This window comes from Pteronotus mesoamericanus, unplaced genomic scaffold (genome assembly GCF_021234165.1).
Source record: "Pteronotus mesoamericanus isolate MK-2021 breed Mesoamerican mustached bat unplaced genomic scaffold, CSHL_Meso_final contig_73, whole genome shotgun sequence".
Taxonomy (NCBI): Eukaryota; Metazoa; Chordata; class Mammalia; order Chiroptera; family Mormoopidae; genus Pteronotus; species Pteronotus mesoamericanus.
In genome coordinates this window covers 23,980,055-23,997,044 of record NW_026555245.1, presented here as the reverse complement: position 1 = coordinate 23,997,044, position 16,990 = coordinate 23,980,055, and the positions used below count along the sequence as shown (strand labels likewise).

At 37.4% G+C, this 16,990-nt stretch overlaps 1 protein-coding gene across 16 annotated transcripts in view; it reads left to right on the top strand.

The window, feature by feature from the left end:
* The window catches only part of PTPRD (protein tyrosine phosphatase receptor type D), a 512,308-nt gene that overhangs the window by 449,097 nt on the left and 46,221 nt on the right, over positions 1-16,990 (top strand). For all 16 annotated transcript variants that reach the window (XM_054583148.1, XM_054583147.1, XM_054583146.1 and 13 more), the window contains 2 exons: positions 8,749-8,868; positions 9,381-9,535. In XM_054583148.1, the coding sequence (XP_054439123.1) occupies positions 8,749-8,868; positions 9,381-9,535 (275 nt within the window). The remainder of the gene's footprint in view (positions 1-8,748; positions 8,869-9,380; positions 9,536-16,990) is intronic.

The following is a 16,990-nucleotide window of genomic DNA, read 5'->3' as shown; positions in this document are numbered from 1 at the left end:
TTGTGTATTCTTGATACCGCTTTTCTTTCTTGGCTCCATTTTGCACTCTCTGTCCCTATTCTTATGTATTTGATGATGCTAGGGAATTATCTCTACTTAAAACCTGTCTCCTGTTTTTTCCAACTTTCTGTTTTGCCTAGGCCTGACTCACTGTTACCATGTCACTCTGGCCTGCTCTTGAAAAAGCAGCTGGGTTCATTAGCAGGTGTTAGAAATTTAATTGGCCTTTTGATAGAGAACTGACCATTCTTAGGTTTGAATGGCTAAAGAAGGTCTTACTCATGTGAGGTACGACTTAGGACTTCAGCCGGTCATTTGAAAACCTGAGTTCTTTGATTTTCAGATACAATTACTCCCTCTCAAATGTGGCCTTGAAACGATATCAAACCTGAGAAGATTATTTGTATAGTCTATACACTCCGTTTTCAGCCCCAAAGAGGAAATGTGCATGTTGAATGTTTTCTGGGAGTTTCGTTCAGATACATAAAGAAAGAAAACAAAATGTAAGGCTAAAATCCAGAGATTTTGAATGTAAACTATGATTGCTGCCTGAAACACACAGATCAATTTAAAGCCTTGTAAAATGTACTGTGACATGAGATACTGTTAGTGGGTTTTATTCCACAGTTTCCATCTTTTTTGCCAAATCCTCTCAAGTTCTGCGTAGTTCATTGATTCTGTAGAAAATCATTCTTGTGCCCTAGAATGTGGTTTCTAATTGTTTCCATGTTTCATAACATGCCAATAAGCACATGAATTGGTTTGGGTGACCACATGTAGGGAGGAAAAAGTTCGGAAAAAATGAAACACTGGTAGGAGAGTAAAATATATACAGCTGGGATTTCCACTCCAAGGGTGTTATTTGTGGGCACCAGGGACACATGGTTGGCAGCCTCAGTTGAAGAATTGGAGTTTCCAAGGCAGGATTTGCCAAGGTGATTCCTGGCCCAGGAAGCTCTATTGTTTTGTTGATTGTCCACTTCTTTTCCTTCATTTATCTGCTTTTGACTATTTCTCGTCTACTTTGTTTCCCATCTTGAGGTGCACAAGACAGAGGGAATGGGTAAACCTCATGGTTGGCAAATTCTTGAGCAGCCTTGTTTAGTGTTAGAAGCTGAAATGGCTTAACAAAGGTTGAGGGATATTTGGCTTTCTCTAGTCCTCACCTTCTCACTGGCCTGCCTTCAATAACTGCCTACAGTTGACGCTCATTGTTGATCCTGTTGTCTTGCAAGCTTTATAGCAGGAGTTCATTCACTTAAAGAGCTGTGATTGTGGCGGTACTTAGTGCTATAAATGTTGAGGATGGTGAGTGGAATTTTGACAGTCAACAAATGGGACGTGATTCATGATTTGAATTGTCATCTACTGTAAGTCACGCTGATGTGTAGTAAAAGCATAGAGAGAGAAGTGAGGAATTCTGTTCTTGATTTCCAAACTCTCTAAGTCCTGTTTTGTGTTTCCAGATAGAGAATCATGAAAACCTGTTGACGGCATCCATTGGTAGAGCAGAGCAAATGTTTTGTGCATCATGACTTTTGTTTATCTTAGGCCAGAGAACAACAAAAGTCCTGCTCCACTGATTTTGTGTGTGTGTGCATGCTAACAAATGGAGTTTAGATGCTCTGAAGGCCAAAGGGACCCGTCTGCTGTGAACTACGCTGTGGTAATAGTTTAGGGAATTAGAGTATAGGGACTTGGCATTTGGCCAGAGGAACACTTCTGACCTAATGACCATTTGCTCTTCCCATGTCCTCCCTAGTCTTTGAATGTCGTCTTAGTAAATTTCCCCCAACTGACGGTGAAGGTAGGATAGAGACACACATTTGGCTCTATGGCCAAGAGAGCAGTTGCAGGCAAAAAGCAGCAAAAATAAATAAGTAAATAAAGGAGAATCTGGTCAAACGTTTTCTTGTTTTCCTGAGATTCCTTACAGATTGTGAGGTCATTTTGGGTTAAACATGGAAGATTATAAATGGGACTGTTATTGTTTTCATTGCCGTTATCGGTTTTGGAAGGCCCAGCCTTGGCCAGTGGCAGACTAATTCTTGGCCCCTCTGGTTTGTCAAGGTTCGGTAAGTTTAATGGAGAGCAAATGCTTTTCGAATGCCAGGTCTGTGTCCCCTTCCAAAAAGAACTGGAAGTGCCAAAGGCCTTGAACATTTAATTTCTCCAACTGTAGCCCGCAGCACTCCCTATCTGGGGCAACAGAAACTGGTTTTTCCTTAAGCAACAGTAGGAATGGCAGTACAAACATTTCCTTCAGAGTCTGTGTGATATATGGGATTGTTTTTGAAAGTGTTGGATACTTAATGTAAACAGGACACGGGCAAAATAAGAGTGATGCTCATGTTGGCAACTTAAAGGATGTTTGGGTCCTTATCTAGCAAGTTCCATACTTTGGTTTTCTCTTGTCAACAGACATAGTGTCAGATAAAAGAGAAAGAATCCCACCAGTTTCTCACTGTTTGTTAGCTTCCTGGATTTCCTACCTTCTTCCCCTGCCCCACCCCACCTCCTCTGTTTAGAATGGAAGCCTACAGGTTCTGGCTCAGAACATTCTTATTAAAGTGAATTGGAGCCATCATAGCTCCAAGGGAAGAGCTGGACCGGGAGAAAGTGATAAAACCTGGCTCCCGATCACTTTCTGCAAAGGCCCGCTCATCCTCTGAAGTCACGTTTATGGCGATCCCAGGCTGCATCAGGTCACTTTGAAGGTTTTGAGAAGTGTGGATTAGTCTCTATTCTCAGGCAAGGCTGTTGTTTAGCTGGTATGCATCAGTATGGTTGTACTGATTGTTAAAATAATAAAATGCTATATGCTGACTGGTATATAGAAATATCTTTTTATTGAAACTTTAATGATACTGCTCGGTGGCAGTGATTCAGGCATGTTGCTGGGCCACAGCAGCCACCAGGCAGACCAGGGCAGAAGAGGTGGCAGTGGGGCTCTGTGGGGCACCCAACCACTGCCAGGAAAGACTGGGGCCCAGGCACAGACCCTAAGGACCCAAGCCAAGTGGTGAGAGTTAATATCCAAGTGCCACCCAGCTACTGCAAAGGGGCACTTCATGCAGTTTTCCTCTGCTTACAACACATTTCCAGAAACTTGAGATACAGTGACCCTCAATTTAATGGGGGAAGTCATTGGAAAAGTTTAGTGCATCTTCTATCTTAACTTGTTGGCAGACACATTGCCTTAGTCTGTTCGGGCTGCTCTAGCAGAATACTGTAGACTAAGTGATTTATAAACAACAGAAATTTCTTCCTCACAGTTCCAAAGGCTGGGAAGTTTAAGATCAAGGTGCTGGCCGATTCGGTGTTTGCTGAGGATCAGCTTCCTGGTTCCTAGACAGCTGTCTACTTACTATGTCCATGTGTGGTGAAAAGAAAGGGGCAAGAGAGCTCTCTGGGGTCTCCCTGTTGAGGCTCTAATCCTATGCCATGAGAACCTCACTCTTTTGACTGAACTTCTCAAAGTGCGAACATCTCCTGTTACCATCACATAGGGGATTAGGTTTCAACGTATGAATTTGAGGGGATACAAACATTCAGTATGTAGCACGAGTAAAACAGAAAGGATTATCATTTTTTAAATTAGTAAATGGTTTGGAAAGTGTTGGAATGGCTCAATGAACCAATAAGCTGTTTTATGATACATAATTTGGTTTATTTAGAGAATAATATTTTTCAACTTTATAGTTTTATGTATGAAAAGCTGTTTTTTTGCTGGTAGTCAAATTCTTTAATATCACTCTCATGTCAGATATTCCATTGCCCTTGATTTTCCACTACATTTTGTTTAGCGAAGAGCGAATGAAAAGGGGAAATACATAAAACAGACAGTGTTGCTGTTTGGGAATAGATATGGTTAAATATCAGTTTAGTGCAGAAAATAGTCTTATTGTTAAAAGAGAACAGAATCATCGAGATGATCTCTGTCCTTACTGTGAAAAATAAAATATTAAAGCTGGTCCTAAACTTCCAAAAGAGATATTATAACCTATAGAAATAAACAGTTCAGCATGTAATTTTTTCTGTCCACTAACATATATCTTAACATTTACTTAAAACTTTCTTTTATTGCGTGCACCCTTATTAAATAGGAACTGATAAGTATGCATTAAAATTTCCTTACTCCCAGTAACATCTGTGACTCACGTTATCTAATGTTAGCATACTTCTGTCACAGGAGAGTCCTGTGCCCAAACTTCCTAGATACTGATTTCCAGTCACTTTCAGCAGCCATTAGGGTTTCCCACATATCATTCATTGTCTCTTCTATGTCCTTCTTTGGCAAAATAATCTGGTCCTAGGCAGGCTTTTCAAAGTACCATGTGGCAAATGCGTTTGGTATCAGTGATGCTGGAACCCTTTGGAGGTCTCGGTTTATTACATCTGGAATCTGGGTGCTTTGCCACACTGCCACATTCAATAAGTCTTTATTACACTGAAATGAGGAGGTTTTATTTTCACATCCTTTTAGGCCATTTAAAAATAAGCCAACCTAGACCACAGTATAGTTGCTTATGATGTTGGCTTCCAGTCGTTGTGTGCCTGTGGACGTGCCAGGTACTTCCAAGATAAGCCACGTGGGAAAAAAAAAAATGGAACCAGAAGGAATGCGTTTTCCTAAAGCATAGTCAGCAGACTGACCGGATCAAATCCTACCAGATATTTCCCAGCACAAGTTTTTCTTTTGAATGCACTTAAATACGCTTTATCACTTCATCACCTTGTTTTTGATGGGTTGTCATGAAAGAGGTAAAATTAATTAATTTCATAATATATATTTAGCCATGGTCAACCTGTTCTTTCCATCATTATGAAGAGAGGAAAGTTTACCATATAAGGATGATCACTCTAAGATGATAAAAAGATTTCTTCCCAAAATTCAGCCAGAAATCTGAACTGCCTCAAGTCATTCAAGCCTCAAAGAATGTTACCAGGTGATGCTTCAAAACCACAGCCTGGATAGCAGATTCGGCTCGTCTCCTTTCCCACCTGAGACTCTGACACATTCTTCTCTTTCAGCAGACTAGGGCCCAGGTTAATTAAGGGAGTTGCTTGGACTCTCACAACTACCTATTTGAAAAATCAGGAGATGTAAACACATCTATATGGTCAACAAGGCTGATGGATAAGGACAGAGTCTGCATCTCATTTCACTTTAGTGTCCCCCATACCTGCTGACACCTTGCCTTCCACCTAGAATCTCCTAAGTGCATATCTGCTGAGAGTAATACCATGTGCCTTTTCTCTTAGACTGACATAGGTAGTTTATAACAACAACCGCAAAAAAAAATCGAAAACATAACCTAACTGATCATTAATAACAGCAGTGGCCTGTTGAATGCCCACTTGGTCTGGCCATTGGGTTCCGTTTCATGATTTTGGAGTCTCACAATAACACTGGTGGGCCAGAGATGTTGTTCCCCTTTGACAGATGAGGCCAGTGGATTTGGTTCCTGGAAATAGAAAATCAGTTTACTGGTCATCCAGTGATGCTGCCAGACTTCCCATGAACCAGTCCTGAAGGCCAATTATGGTCACATCTGAATCAAATAGGAAAAATCAAAGTCAGTGTTCATATTCAGGAGCTCTTGCCTTCTTGTTCTTATAAACTCAAAGGGGAGCCTCCTATACCTCTCAACTCACACTCAGTTCTAAGCGTGAAGCCTAACAAGTACTCACTAACCCTCTCTGGAAATACCTTCTGAGATTTTCTCTCAGGGTCAGGGGGAAATGGGACGAGGCACTGTTGTCAAAGAAACATTTCAAAAGAGAAAAATGGAGCAAGTTCATTTGCATTAGCTAATTAGGAAAAAAATCATTTTTATCGTTCTCTTATGTCTCTTCTCCCTGCACCTTCAACTTGCTCTCTAATGTTGAAATCAGATATTTTTGGTTTAGTGAATGGCTGAAAATGAAAGACTTAAAAAAAAATTTGTCAATAAATCTAAGCCCTTAAATTTGGCCCTCAGAAATTACATAAAACCTGTGCAGGCTACTCAAAGAATGAGGTCAAGAAAATAAGTGCTGAGGTATTTACTGATGAAGGAAGGATGTGTAGCTGTAGCTGTCCAGCTAAGCTCAGGGAAACCTTCTAATCCTTCTGCTGAGACCATATGTGTGCATATGCACACGGGTTAGAATATTTGTTTTTTTCATAAACTCCCTTTGTGAAATATTTCCTGGGAGAAAACAGCAATGTTTAAATATATTTGCTTTAAAAATTTGTTCCCACTTTTTGTAGTTGAGGTTCATTTTAGAATGTCTTTTTGGGTTTGTTTGTTTTTTTTTGGTTTTTTTTTTTTTGTAAAATGTAAGACTAAAGTACATTATTTCAATTGGGTACAAAAGCTTTTTCTTTTCTTTTAGCTAAAAATGTTCACATCATTTATTTCTTATAGTAATGTTTTGTGGCATGTTTTTTTCCCTAAGCCAATAATAGTTGCTCTTTTAAACTTATTACTAGAAGTATGAGAATAATTAGTATAATTTTAGTTTCTCCTACATCTTGAGTATGGAGTGGATTTTTAGATGAAAAGAAAGTCACTGAATAATAGAGCCATTTTTCCAGAGTCACTTAAAGGCTGGCTCATGGTTCTTTCCTTTATTTCCTTTGTCTTACCTCGCCAAAAGGTCTAAGGATAACCAATTCCCAGCTTTGAAATATGATTGCATTGAATTTGGTTCAGTGCATTAAACTAACCTCATAGACCATTTTGTTGCATTAACTTGCTCTTTTTGTTCCCACCATAGTGATATTTGTCCTTCTGGGATTTGATCTGTTGGTTTTGATTTGAAAGGGTTGCCATCCAGCTGAAACCATTAAATGATGAGTTTGAGCTTCTCTCTTGATTCTTTAACTTAACGCATTGCTGGCATCCTCTCAAATGTTGAAAATAAGAGGCCTCCAAAGTCACTTTTGTCCTTTGCAGCGAGACATCAACTTGACATCTATTTCATGGTTGAAAACAGAGCCTTTGGCTTAACTTTTACGGGATTTGGGTTTTTTTTTCTCCCTCGTCTGAATTATGGCTACTTAAGTAGTGTTGGCTCCATTCAGGTAAAGGCCATGGCAAAGTCTGTCCAGATATGGCTTGGGTTTTAATGGATGGTCAGACGACAGAAGTACTAAATCTTGATACCAGTACATTAGTGCTTAGAAAGGGTTTTCTTTCCTTGTGGTGTTTCTCTCTGAGTTAGAACATACGATAGAGTTATAACCCAGGGAAGACTATTTTGTGCATCTAGGAAGCATTGAAATATTTTTTATAAGTGCTAATGAGAAATATTTTTATAAATGAAAATGGACATATTTTCCATTTTACTGTCAACTGTTTTTTCCGTTTTTTATGAAATAGATAATGTTTGTGTCGTCTCACTATTGAAATAAAGGCACAGGAGTCAGTCCTTGTGAATTCAACCTCCGTGTTACTGTTTAACTGTGCATTTAAGTATTTTCCTTCTTTTTTCTTGTCTGTGAAATTTTAGAAGGTCCAGTGCCTACATGGAAGGAGACTTAAGTCCTTTGAGGAGCAGATGCTATATCTAGGAAACAGAAAATTGCAATATTGTTCACAGAGTGCTACTACTATTTATAGTCAACACAAAAGCAAATAATTATCTATTAATACTGTTCACTGGACCAAAAAATTCTAGTGTCTATGATAATAATGCCTCATTGTTTTGTTTATATCCAATGATTATAACTTTCACATCTTTATTTTTTAAGTAGAAGGTATGCTTCCTAATATTAGATATTACTCTATTTCTTTACCTAGAGAAATACATTCCAGTTGGTTTCAGTTAAGAATTACTCCTATTTTTCTTTTAATCTGAGATAGAAAGGGTAAATATACTATGATCTATGGCCTTACTAGAAAGTACAGTGTTCTGTGTGTCATTTTTCATTATGCTTTTTAATGCCCAAAGGACACATTCAGTAAATTTGAGGCTTATTGCAGACCTTGAATTATTCTTTGCTGCATGTTAAACTAATTGGGTTGAATACTTTTCATGTGCTTTTGTTCAGCTCCACATAGAAATTGTAGATTATTCATCTCAAATGAACAAATTTTAAATTATTTAAACTTTGCACTGCTAGTGTATGACCCTCTGAGACTTTTTTAAAAGAACAGACAGCTCTTTTTTTCCTAGACATTACAGATTTAATTTGTTTTGAATACCAGTACCATTTATCTTGTATGTTAAAAAATGCTATGTTGTTTATTATACTTTGATAGATTTACAAATTATTTCTACTTTCCTTTAAACAAGCATATGTGGAAATTGTGATAGCGCAAGATGAAATAGCTTGTGCCTTTTAAACCTTGATGGATGAATGCTAAGTATTTTACCATGTACTTTAAATGCCTACGTGTAATCTTCTTGATGCAATTCTTAATGTCTATCCCAGAACAAATTTGTGTTTTCTTTTCAAGTATTCTGAAGTTTCAAATACCTCTCTACTTATCTTACTCAGCAACAATCTGCAATTTATTTTTCTCCAGGAAAATTGAATCTGTTACTGCTTAGTATTCCTACCAGTTTGAAAAATGTGGTTTATATTGGCATCAGAGCAGTAATTTACATATATTGGGATAACAAGAATGCATGCCAGAAAAAGATCAACATGAAATGAAATGCAGAAAAGCTGTTTTTCTTCAACAGCATCTCAAAGTAAAGCTAATAGAGAAATTGATGAGCATCTGCCCTGAATGTATCACTTGTTTCTTGTAGGTGAAGTGTGACCAGTATTGGCCCAGTAGAGGCACAGAAACCCATGGTCTGGTCCAAGTGACCCTGCTCGATACTGTGGAGCTGGCCACGTATTGTGTTAGAACCTTTGCACTTTACAAGGTTTGCTTTTTATGTTTTTACCTCTTTCTTCCCCTTTCCATTATTGAAGAAAGCTTCTTTTGAGCAATCAGATATCTTGAGGCTTGACTTAAATCTTGATTCCACTGGCAGCAGTGAAGAATGAAATAATTCTTCCATTATTGCTCAGCCATTTTCTCTTTGTCGATTTATTAGTAAATATGGAACTCTCTCTGAATGGAAGTTTTGGCAAATGAAGAATAGATGAAGGAGAACTAGCTCTTTCTGTAAAATATAACAGGAGTACTCATGATAGTTACACCTAAAAAATGTAATGTTTCTCCCCCCGGAATTTTATCTTCCTGAGCAAATATTTGTCATTTACAAATAGCTTGAGGTTTGTATCTCCAGATTGTGTGTCTTCCCAAAGGATATCGGTGGTGGCGGGAGAGCTTAAGATAGCACATTGTCATGTTACCTCTTCAATGTTATCATTCCTCATTACAACCTGAAGCTAGGAAAACAGAATTTCAGCCAGTGTTTCTACTTTGCAGAACGGTTCAAGCGAGAAGAGAGAAGTGAGACAATTCCAGTTCACCGCCTGGCCTGATCATGGTGTTCCAGAACACCCAACCCCCTTTCTAGCTTTCCTACGGAGAGTCAAAACCTGTAACCCTCCTGACGCAGGCCCGATGGTTGTGCACTGCAGGTAAGAACCACTGAGAGCATTTGTTTTTCTCACAGTCAGAAGTTTGGTGCGGAAACAGAAAGCTAATGTGATTCCTCATTAGATATGCTCTTTCCAATTTCTTGATACTCTGGGATAGTAAATAACTTCATAAATAATACAGGTGGTCTTTTTTGGTTAAATTAGGCTTGTATACCAACAGTAACAGGAAGGATTTGATATAGATGCATATACCTTATGCTGCTGTTTTATCTCTGGAGCAAAAATAAATAGATAAACACAAAAATTAAGCGTGCACATGGTCTTAAATATATAAACATGAAATCGAAAAGAACTGAGCCTCAATTTCAAATTACAACTGAGTGGAGGAATATTCTTGCATGTGCACAGGTGACAGTTGTTCAACAGGGTCTTGTGGGTGGGGCTGATAAAACCTTTTTACTATTTATAAGGGAAAATGCTGAGCTAAATAATATTGTAAATATGTAAGTTGCAGAGAAAATTTCTTCTTAAACATGTCTTCCGCATATTAGAATTATCAAGTCACATATAGAGAGCTCTGACTAAGAGTCTCTATGTCACCACTGAGAAATATGTTCATGCATTTTCAACATTAAACTGATTCCTTCCAGTCTCCTGAGCTCCTCTCAAGTATCATTACTAACAGAGTACAAAAGATATCTAGCCACATTCTATTTATTACTATCTAAATGTATAGTTTGTGTAACTTCACAATAGTTCTTTGTAAACTGAGTAAACCAAATAAGAGAGAATATGGCTTCTTGCACAGAAAAATAAACTTGCAGTGTCAAAGTATATTAAAAAGGAAAGGAAGTATCTATCATAAACCCACTTCTGTGACGACATCATAGCATAACTCTCTACTTTTACAAAAAGATGGGGACAGTGGGTAGACCAGAATAAAAGCGCTAAGATTCACATGACTGACCCATGCTGCAGTGGTCGTGGCTTAACAATGGGCTGCCAATTCTAAGCAAGATAATGTGGCAGTTCTCTCTTCTCGCAGTTGCTTTTCCCAACAAAAACAAATAATAACATTGCCTTGTATGTATGGTCTTTTACAAATTTCAAACCGCTCCCCCATGAAGAGTCAAGAGACAGAAGAATATGAGAGAGACTACAGGGTTTGGTGCAAGCACTGGTATCTACAAAGGCAGAGAAGGTACAGTCAGTGTCGCCTTCTAATCACATTTTTGCTCCACTGTAACCAGGACAGGGACCTTTGAGGGCCTGCTACTGTGTTGCAGATTTTTGCATGATTCTGAAATACTAGAAATTATTTTTATTAATTTGAGCAAGTGTTTTTGCATCATGAAAGCATATTCCTCGTTCTCCTGCCTGTTGATTTCAGCAGGCACTAGTTTGACCAGTCTGTATTCTCTGTTACACATCTTTGCAGGACTCCAGGAGACATTGTGCCTGTTTTCATGGTGTCCCTGCCTGGCACGAGCTTAACCTCATTATGAAAATCCCACATGGAATGTTTTCAGATGGGCACAGGATAAGGAAACAGGAAGTTTGAGCTCATTGAAGAAACACTGCCCTACATGCCAAATGGCAAAAATACAGTTCACAGCAGATGTGTGTGTATGAGATATATATACACATACATGTATACATATATAAATATTTATGTATATAAAATATATATACACATAAACATGTATGTATTTATAGATATAAAATAATAAGAACAAAATTTAGGAAAACCTAACTTAGAAGTCTTTACTGAAAAATAGCATTATGATATTTCATTGCATTTTGAAATACAGCATATTTTCTCTCAAAATGTGCTTCTCATTTCTGTATGTTAAAGTGAGGTCCTAGAAAACTAAGATGATAGGTAGGTCAGTAGGTAGGTAGGTAGAGACAGATAATTTTTTAAATGCAGTTTATTCTTTGTTGATGATAAGCAAAATATAAAGCTTCATGCTAGGTACTTGTAGAGGCCCAAAAATAAGTTTTCAAGCAAGTGAGAAAGATAAAATAGATAGCTAATGCCTTTTTTTGAGAAAATACACACACGCACGCACGCACGCACGCACACACGTACCCCCAATGTTATGTTAAATCCCCTGGACTCAGCTCTGAGAGCTATAAATGACTCAGGAGAAATAAGGAGAGCTAATAGCTGTTGACATTGGGAAGTGCTGTGCCTGAGGCTCTGGAGAAGCTGGTACGGAGGAAAACAGAAGATTTGATGGCAGAAATTTGTTAACTATAAAATAATGAGGGAAAGAAGCAGCGTAAACTGAGCTCTGGGGAATGATCTGTGTTCACCCATAGGTAACCTCACATGTCTGGTGGGAAATCTTGGCCTCTGTTTAGGAGAGATCACCTCCACGTTGCCAACATCTGAACCATCATGCATCTTTGATTTGGACACCAGTGTGTTAAAACTCAAGAGCCTAATTTTTCTGACGGGGTGGCAAATTCAAGTCATTCCAAATAACAACTGCTTATGTGGCCTCCCCGAAATGCTGGTTTAGAAATCATCCCTGCGCAGGAAGGAACTATGCAGAAAGTGACTCTAGCCAAGTCACAAAGACATACTGATTGTAGTTGGCATGATCATGGCATAAATAATCACACAAAAGAGTCTAAAATATAAACACTATTTTATGTTGTGATGTTTCTCATGATGGACTTGAATTTTTTTCTCTTTACTGAGGAAGTAGTGACAAACTTAAAGTAAACTCAAACCTTTTGCCAAAGAGATCCTGTGAGAATGGAGGAGGTTTCAGAAGTCTGGTGGTAGACCAAAATAAGAAGGTGAGCAGAAAAAGAGGAAATTCATGTTCCTTCAATAGCTTTGTCCAGTTAGAAATGTTCCAGGACAAAAAAGTCATTATAAATGGAAGAATGGAAGAAATTCTAACAGTAAATAATAAAGCATTATAGGGATAGACTAATGCAATAAGCATAGGCTAGATCTAGGAAGGTCACAGAGAAGGATATGGCCTACCCCATTTCTAAAAGAAAGAAAGTTGGATTCAACAGGTATAGGAGGAAAGACCAACTCTAACTGTCAGCCAGTGCATGCCAAACATATAATCTCAACATTAATTAAGTATGTACACTTTGGAGAAATAGACTGACTGGGTAAAACTCTGGCATATTCACTTATTGGCTCTGTGCCTTTTGGAGAGTTATTTCATATCTGTTAGATTCTGTTTCTTCACAGAAAGAGTAAGACTATTCATAACAGTAAGAATTTTATAAAGATTAAATGAAATGATACACATGAAGCACTTAGGATAGTACATAGTATATAGAAGTATGCTAACATTAAATCATTAGTGTATTAATTAATGAGTGAGTTTTAAGAGCTCTATATACATATTTACAGCTCTGAGAGAAAAATTCAACATGAACTTAGATCATCTGTATTACTTGGACCGTCTATCCTATGAATAACCAGATGTATATAAATATCCACATACTTAACGGGTTTTTTAAATTTAGATATTTTTCATCAAGCAGACTTTTCCTAGTGAAAGAGAACATTTTAATACTATAAGTTAGAATCATTTAAATAATAAATCTACTCTGATGAAGACCTGAGAAATCATTGAACTCTTAAAATGATGCTGTTAAAGATACAGAGAAATTAATGCTGTGGTACTAGATGCCTTCAAGATAAAGTTGGAACTCCACGTTGTGTTCATGGCCCTTTATAACCTGCACTGACCTCACGCGTTGTGTCTAATTGTTCACCCTTTCAGCCACCTGCTGAACATTCTAAGCCCTTTCATCTCTGGCTCTCAGCAATTGATATTCATCCACTCTAGAATCTTAGCTATTCTTCTTCTCCATCTGATGATGGAGATAGAACCCTGTTTCATAATCCAATTGAAGTAGTACTTCCCATGTGTATTGCAAAGGTTGCAAACTGGCCTTAGATGGTTTTGTTACTATATGTGCTCATTTATTTTAAATAAATTGAACTTGAATGCCTTTAACTGGAATACACTATCCAATTTTCCAAACCCTCACCACTCCCTCTTGTCTTGCATAAAGCTCAGCTCATTCATTTACAATGAAGGAACTGCTTCATGTGTAGACATTTGAGGCGAAATCCTGGAGAAGCCTTTAAAGCTCATTTCTTGTTCCTCTTCCCACAGGAAAAAATTAAACACTCTCTTCTCTGAGCTCTCTCATAAAGTATTATATTCACATTAATGTATTTAACTATGTGTACAGATCACATATGTCTTGAAATCTTAAAGGGTGTGGATTATGGATTATACACATTGGTACCACCACTCTCACATTGTAGTACGTGTTCAGTAACTGCTTGCTGAAGTTTGTCAAATTCTATATGACACTTCAGGAATTTTTAAAGAAACAGGAAGATCATTTCAAGGCTAGACTATTTTTTTTCCTGGTTTTTTTTTTAACATGAGACTATACTTGTATCTCTTTATATTGGAGTATTTTTAAGAAAAGTTAATTATTTTAAATTGTCTTTATCTTTTTTATACCTATTTCTGAATTCCTCCTTCTGCTACTCTTTTATGTTCTTCCTCCACGTGTCTGCTATTCCATGATTAAGTATAGATATAGCTCCCTGTTTTTTAGCCATAATAAAAGTTGAAAATGTTGAACTTATAACATCAAATATACTCTCTTCTCAGCTCGGGAAGCCCTCTCACGAGTATTTTACATGTGTTACTGACTTTCCCCCAAACATCTTCAGAGGCAGGAACCTTACCTCCCATTTCACACAAGGAAAAAAAAAGAGGCCAAGAAAATTCATCTTAATTGCCTGAGCTGATGTCACTAGTGGTGACAAAGCCATTATGTGCCCCCGGTCACCTGGCCTTTACAGAAGGCACTTTACTTTTAAGGCTACCCTGGTGACCTGGTCAGAAGGAGACACTCCTTCCTTTCTGACCCGACATCACATTGCCGGATTCCAGCCTTCATTCTACTTTCTGTATTAGAGGTCATTGCTAGCATGTGTCTCTTTGACCTCTTAATTATTTTAACATAATCACAATAACTACCAATTTCTGAACCATTACTATTTTCTAAGTATCACTAAACACTTTCAGTTATACTCATTAATCCACAAAACAATATATTTTACTTGTGAGGCACAATTAAGCATAGGGAGGTCATAGGTGATTTGCTCAAGGTCAGACAGCTCATAAATTTAGGCCGATTTCAAACCTCATGACTTGTTTTCCCACCATTATATCCAGTTCTGACTTTTTGCTGCAGAAACCAACTAGCTCCTTACTACATAGTCGTTGACTAAAGTGTTATCCAAAGGATATGTACCATTGCCTCATCACCGGTATCTGTGTAATACATGACTAGAGACAAACAATATTTCTTTTCCTTACTTATAAAATTTGATTTTGAAAGAGAGGAAGGGAGACAACTTTCAAGCTATTTACTAAGCTTAAGTTTTATAGAGGTCATGTATTACATTTTCCCATATTATTTCAGCCTTCCTCTTATCAAATAAAGAAATTTTATTCCCCTTTCTCCCTTTTGAGCCTAGGTGTTAGGTTGTTCTATAGAAGAACTTGTGTTTTATATGCTACTAGTACCAAAGGGGTATGACAACTGAAGAACGAACACTGTATTTTGCTGTGTAAAATGTGCACATTTTTGCGGGAAAAATAAGAATATGAATTACATATGGGTAGTAGTAATTCCATATCTATATAAATGTTTTTAATTCTTTTATTTATGTTTATGCATTAAAAGTGTAATTCTAGAAATCAATAACAATATCCATATGCAAAATAATGCCCTGGAATATGATAACCGGTTTTGTTTCTAAATATAAGTAAATAAATAAATAATTGAATTAAAAAATTAAAATAAAAGATTTTTTTCCTGAAAGTTTGAACCAAACCCATGGGTGCAGAGAATACACGGGAGCATATTATACACGGCAAAATATGGTAATTGGGAAGAAGCTATCATTTCATTGAGTCGGTTATAAACCCTTGACTATGTACCAACTCTGAGTTATGTTAACCCCTTTAGGAACAAGGGGATACATTTTCTTCATAGGAGAGATGTATTAATTTACAAATAAATATGAAAGAGGGATAAACTCAAGACCTTCCTGAGTCTGTCTTCTAATGAAAAAATTTCAAGGAGAGTAAACTAGACCTTCTAAATATAACTTAAATCTTCCACGTCATATAATCAAACCAGTATTCAAAACTGGAAGGAATAGGAACTGCGGGCCAGATCTCGATCAGTAATGCCCTGGAAGCATCTGTGGGCCAGCGAGCGAGGCCAATAAAAATCAAGTGACAATTTGGGGTTGGAAAGAGTCCTAAGATCCAATCTTCATAATACATTTTGACTTTATATGGGAAAGCACAACCAGGAAGCTACTTAGATCATATTTATAACATAGCCTTTTACTCCTAACACCGACCCAGTATTGACAAAAACAGCCTTCTGAAGGTCAAGAATTTTGGAAAGCATTGCATATGAGCAGAAAACTAAAAGACCTTATGATCCAAAGGAACTAAAAGTGGTACAAAAAATGGGTTAATGCATTTTTAATCATTCATTTTAAATTCTATCCTTTATTCTTATTCCATTCAAGAATCTCTTTAGATCAAAGACCACAGGCATTGCCAAAGCATGTGATAGTTTTGAGATGCTGACAAGTACGAACCGTACACCCATATTTTCCTTAAACCTGGGTTTCATTTTCATGTATAAATTAAGTAATATAAGAAGCTAGCTTTCTATGGTTGAAAGACTAGATTGTTAAAAGTATCTACATCTCTGGATAAGAAAATGGGTGGAATATACAAATTATCTCTTTATTTATGGAAACATTTTTAAGGTGAGGAGAAATAATTATGCCATATGAAAACTATTATGCCAGGTTCTGTTCTTATATACCAATAATTCTGCATAGAAATAAATTCTTAATTTATGATTACTAGAGGACATGCTTACTGATTTTAGAGAGAGGGGGAGGGAGGGAAAAAGGGAGGGAGAGAAACATCAATGTGAAAGAGAAACATCGATTGATTGCCTTTTGTAGGCACCCCAAACAGATACCAAAACAGCAACCTACGCATGTGCCCTAACCGGGAATCAAACCTGCAACCTTTCAGTTTGCGGGACTGTGCCCAGTCAACTGAGCCACACCAGCCAGGGCTGGGTCTGCAATATTATCATGAAATAATCCTATAAGAGAAAAATACCTTACTTCCACTGAAATAGTTTAAAAATAATTGACCCAAATGAAGCATCCAAAGGATTGCACAATAGCCCCAGTAGGTGTAAAATATAAAACTCAAAATGAAGAAGGTGTTTGGATTTCTGGGAAGAGTACTCTGGCTGCCTGATAAAATGGAATATTTGAGAAGAAGCATTATAGATCTAAGGCAATAGAGGACAAGGGAGGACAATATTCTAAGAAACTACCTCATTTCAAAGCCATATATCAGGACTATATGATGA